At 25.6% G+C, this 6,010-nt stretch overlaps 1 protein-coding gene across 1 annotated transcript; it reads left to right on the top strand.

Moving 5' to 3' along the window:
- The first annotated feature begins 405 nt into the window (after window positions 1–405).
- Window positions 406–1,605, top strand: LOC148578274 (uncharacterized). The gene has a single exon (XM_088502991.1). The coding sequence runs from the start codon at window positions 406–408 to the stop codon at window positions 1,603–1,605; it is 1,200 nt and encodes a 399-aa protein (XP_088359117.1).
- Window positions 1,606–6,010: the final 4,405 nt, after the last annotated feature.

The following is a 6,010-nucleotide window of genomic DNA, read 5'->3' as shown; positions in this document are numbered from 1 at the left end:
ATGTTCAAAATATTATTGAACAACCTGTGACACAACTTGTTGAGCAAGATATTCAACCCCCTGCTTCCAAAATAACAAGGACTGAAATAGATCAAGTTAATATTGATACATTGATGCGTGATCCCGGAAAGCGTCCGCAAATTTGGAATTATCCTATCAATCAACAAGATGAAATCCGTAGAGCATACATAAAGTTTGGACCATATCAATTTATTATGGATGAGTACCCTCTTTCTGGTCTAGAAAGTCATCCTCGTCGTTTCAAAACTCATTGGTTTAAGAGTTTTTCTTGGCTAGAATATTCGCCAGAAGTGGATGCTGCATTTTGTCTTCCATGCTATTTATTTTCTAGAAAATCAAGTCCATTCACATCAGGAGGATTTCGCAATTGGAAAAAAGTGAATAATGCATGTTGATGTTCATGCTTTTTTCCAAAGTTTGAGTAATATTATCAATGTTGTGTGCTCTTCTTGCAAACGCAATGATGAATTACGATCTGCTTATGCAACTGAAATTTCCTATTTAGTTGCAACTAATCAAATTGAAACAGGAAGGGGAGCAAATCAAATTGGCACATTAAAAAGATCAGGAGATACCAGGTGGAGCTCTCACTTCAACTCAATTTGTAGCCTTTTACTTATGTTTGGAGCAAAAACTTCAGTTCTAGAAGATTTGGCTACTAATGGATCTACATATTCTCAACGTGGTGATGCTACTTATGCTCTTAAATCTTTATTATCATTTGATTTTGTTTTCATTTTGCATATGATGAAAGAAATCATGGGAATCACTGATAAACTTTGTCAAGCATTGCAACAAAAATCTCAAGACATTTTGAATGCTATGCATCTGGTTTCTAGTACAAAGTCATTGATTCAACAGTTAAGAGATAATAGTTGGAGAGCACTTTTGGAGAAAGTTAGTTCTTTCTGCAATGATCATGCTATTCAGATACCTGATATGGGTGCTTTTTTTAGTGACATAATTCGGTCTCGTCGTAAAAAGGATGTTGTCACTGTTGAACACCACTATCGTGTTGACATTTTTACTAGCGTGATAGATTTTCAATTGAAAGAGCTAAATAGTAGATTTAGTGAACAAGCAACCGAGCTCCTCATATTGAGTACATCTTTAGATCCTAAAGATGCTTTCAAGTTATTCAGTGTTTGCAACATATGCAATCTTGTAAAGAATTTCTATTCTTTAGATTTTTCTGAGCAAGAAAAGATTCAATTGGATTATGAGTTACAACATTATGAACTTGATGTGGTTAAAGCTCCAGATTTTCAGAATTTGTCTACTCTTGCTGAATTGTGTCAAAAATTGACAGAGACAGAAAAATCAAATATATATCCTTTAATTGATAGATTAATTCGTCTTGTTTTGACTCTTTCTATGACAACAGCAACAACTGAACGGGCCTTTTCAGCTATGAAGATTATTAAAACAAGGCTTCGAAACAAGATGGAAGATGAATTTTTAGCAGATTGTATGATTGTATATATTGAAAAGGAAATTGCTTCAAAATTTACTTCAGAGATGATAATTGATGATTTTAGTTCCATGAAGCATCGTCGAGCAAGTTTAAAAATATCAAAATCTTAAAGTATGTAGTTGAACATTGACTTTTATATAATATAATTACTTTTTTGATATATATGCTACAAATCATATTTTGTTAATTTTTTGTTATATTTATATTTAATTGGCCCCCTCTTATGAAATTTCTGGTTCCGCCACTGATTAGATATTGAACAAACCTAAATTTGCTAAAATTCAGCATAACAATTGTTATTATTATTTTTGATGATATTATTTTGGTTTAATTACTCTGTTGGTCCCTATAGTTTCGTGAAATTTTTAATTAGGTTCCTATACTTTTTTTCTTTTTAATTGGGTCCCTGCACCAAATTTTTTTTCAATTAAGTCCTTCTTAGTAATAATTGGCTTAATTTTATAGGGACCCAACTAAAAAAAAAGAATTGGTACAGGGACCTAAATAAAAGAAAAAAAAGTGTAGAGACCCAATTAAAAAAAATTTGGTCCAAGGACTCAATTAAAAGAAAAAAAATATAGAGACCTAATTGAAAATTTTATTTGTGAAACTATAGGGACCAGCAGAGTAATTAAACCTATTATTTTATACATATTTTTTATATTATGCATTTATGTCAGCATAAATTTGTAAAAAAATTATAATATTTTTAAAATTAAAATTAAAATATTTATTTTCTTATAATAAAATTTTAAAATACTTTTAAAAAAAATTTAAGAATAAGCATAATCTATTATTTTTTGTTAATATTTTTAATTATTAATTTAATTTTTTTAGTTTAATAATAATTTAATAATATATTTTTAATTTATATTTTTAAATATTATTAATTAATTATTAATTAAAAATAATAAATTCTATTTAAATTCAAATATTTCTCTTCTTTAAAGATCCAATTGATTAGTACGTAGTCTTAATCCTTATTATGCGTCATTTCATTTCATTTCATTATAATGTTTTACTCTTAGGTACGTGTGATTTAGGAATGCGGACCTACCTAGCTAGCTATATTATTTAATTATATATGATGATTAACTTTATAATACTGCTACAGCAGATCTCAATGTCATGAGTAGTCAAACGACAAGAACACCGCCTCTCATCTCTGTTATCGTAAAATTCACTATGTCAAATGATGTAGATATTATTAACCCAACATACACAAGTATCGAAAGTTTTTAAATCTATCTATCTCCAATCTTCCCCATGATCATCGAGTAAGGATAATAGTTAAGAAAGCAAAAGATCCAATAAGGTATGTAGGATTCCATTTAATTAAGGTTTAATTATTCTGATGGTCCTATAATTTTATTAAATTTTTAATTAAGTTTTTATACTTTTTTTTCTTTTAATTTGGTCCCTATACTGCTTTAATTTTATAATTAAGTCCTTTTTAGTGTAAAAAATATTAGAGTTAACTGAATATTTTTTTATAAATTGAAGATATTTATAATTAAAAACTTAATTAAATCTTTGACCGCATGTATTTTGGTAAAAATATTATCTTAATTTTAATATTTTTAACATGAAAAGGACGTAATTACAAAATTAAAAGCAGTGTAGAGACCCAATTAAAAAGAAAAAAAAGTATAGAAACCTAATTAAAAATTTGGTGAAACTATAAGGACCAACAGAGTAATTAAATCTTTAATTAATTAGAGCGAAACATGCACCATACATGGTGCGGCCTTTAACCTGCTAAAATTACTCGTTAGGATACTATTATAGGGGCCATGTTGTATTAAAAGTAAAGCTCATGAAAACTTTGCTAAGAAATATAGCTGTTAGCAAAAAAAGTTTGTCAATTTTATGGTATTTTTTGTTTAGTGTCTAATTTTTGTCTAAATTATATTTTATAATAATTTTAAAATATTTAAAATTTTTTAATCTTTATACTTTAAATTTAAAATTTATTATTTAATTTATTTTAGCAATTAGACAATTTCTTTTAGATACTATAACAAACAAAAAAAATTTCATTAACAAGTATTTTAGTAAAAATTTAATTTTAATGTATTATTAATATAAAATATTTTTATATATATATTTAATTATATAATAATATATTAATAAAAATAATTATTTTTATTTTAATTTTGTGAATAATCATCAAAAAAATAAATATAATTAGACAACTATATAAAATATTTTATAATATTAGTGTATTTAAATTAAACTCATTATAATAATTAGAGAGTTTGAATAAAAAATATAAGTTAAACATAAAATTTTTAAGCTTTTTATGTACATATATTAAATACATTATATATATATATAAAATCATTTTATTAACTAAATCTTAGTTATAATCATTTTATTAGGTATTGAGAAAAATAAAAAATCTGAGGTGAGAAATTTAATGTTTCTTCCTTTGTAGCCTCTTTAAATTTAGCTAAATTAATATGTTCATATCACAAAATATTTCATGAATATAATATGTTCATATCACAAAATATTTCATGAACATAAAAGTGATTTTGTTTTTAAAATCATGTTTATAAGAAGCTACAATTTTGAGCTTCTGTGTTTTATCAACGGACTTTTAGTCATTAATGCTCTATCTTTATTTATTTTTTACCAATTTTATTCTTTATGCATGTTATTATATTATTTATAAAATTCTTATTATTTTTGTTTACATGAATTCTCTTTTTTGGCAATGAGTTATAGCTCAAATCGCATAGTCTCTCCATACTCAATTAAGAGGTTGTAGGTTCGAGTCTCCTATCTTTGGTAAAAAAAAAAAAACTCTCTTTTTATTATTTATTATTTTTATTTTTTATTAATTATTTATTTGATATTATACACTTTTATAATTATAATTTTTTGTATTATTTTTGTTATCTTTTTATAATATAATTTATTGATTCTATTAGGTAAAATAAATTAAACAAAAAATTAATTATAAATAATAATAATAATAAATTATAGCATACTAAAAAAAAGTACTAAAAATATACTATATAAAAAATATCATAAAAATTTTTTTGATTTATTTCAATTATTATCAAGATAAATATTTAATTTTTTTTATTATTCTGATGTACTTTCTAAAATTTATATTTTGTTAGTTTTAATTAAAAATATATTTTACCAATTTTTATATATTATTTTTATTTTAGTGTATAAATATTAATTTTATTATAGAATTATTTAATAAGATCTATTCAATTATCTAAATTAAAATGATAAGATAATATACAAAAATTATTTACGTTGATGTCTATTTTAGTAATTTTTTATCTAAAAGTGATTTTGAGTAGTATAATTCAAACAACATTTATTTTATTATAATTCATTTTGATGCAAAGATTGCCAAAAATAAATCACTTTAACACAAACTTACCTTTCATCAAAATCAAATTTGTAAAATCAATTTTATTCAAACTCTCGTTTGTAAACTGTAATCTAAACACACGCATATTACCTATAACGGATTCTAACACTCAAATCAGTTTTAATCTAAGAGATATAAGGATTAGTGTTAGATGTTATACCTGGGGTCGAACTATTGCTCCCTATTTACCATGTTCGGATGGGCGAATGAAGAGATCTACATGATCCTATCCGAGATATGTGTTAAATTTCCAGAAACGTGTTCGAGATGGCTTCTCTTTTGGGTCGAGGCGCCCCTAGCCAGGGACTTCTGGTCTACTAGTGGTGCTAGACCCAATTCTAGAGTTAAACCATAACACAAAAAGCGGTAATTTGAGTGTGTATATATTTTTAAATAAAGTAATTAGCAATCAAATAATTAAATTGATATAATAGAATAATTAATATTATCATAGTTAAATAATTAATTTTTTCATAATATTATAATCAAACTTTTATAAACACTAAATACATACCTCTATTATGATTATTAATTTTAAATTTATTTAAAGAACCAACTAAATATACTAAACATCACTGATGCTGAACATATTTAGATATCTAAGTATTATTATATTGACGTCTATCTCGCGTGTTCAACCGAAGTATACGTGGATAGCTTTAAGCCTCAATTTAACGGCGCGAGTGCATGATTCGGAGTAGTTACTTTACTTGAAGATGCACGTGATGGGGCATAGAAGAAGAGGAGCCTGTAAGTCTTGATCTTGAGCCTCCATGCATCGAGGGAGCAGAATTCGCTGATAGGAACAAACAATAAAAACAAAGATTGAAATCAAAACCCTTTTAATTAAGATTATCTAAAAAGTTACTATTGTATCAATCATGAATCATCGGTGACTCCTCCTGTTCTTGTCAAAACAAAACTAATAAGGCTCCATAGAAACAAACAAAAACTTAGTCCACAGTTTTGTCTTTGACGAGTTTCTAGGCTTGACTCAATCCACCCACTTGGGCTTGTGATTTGCGCTTATGCCGGGTATCTCGACTAAGAAAAAAGATCAGTTTTATATTTTATTTTCTTAATTATTTTAAAATTTCAAATTTTTTTTCTCTTGATGT

This window comes from Arachis ipaensis, chromosome B1, assembly GCF_059453495.1.
Source record: "Arachis ipaensis isolate K30076 ecotype BB chromosome B1, ASM5945349v1, whole genome shotgun sequence".
NCBI lineage: Eukaryota > Viridiplantae > Streptophyta > Magnoliopsida > Fabales > Fabaceae > Arachis > Arachis ipaensis.
This window is presented reverse-complemented; position numbering and strand designations above follow the sequence as displayed.

Coding starts and splice junctions, on each gene's coding strand:
- LOC148578274 (XM_088502991.1), top strand. CDS start 406: ATGCATGTTGATGTTCATGCTTTTTTCCAAAGTTTGAGTAATATTATC.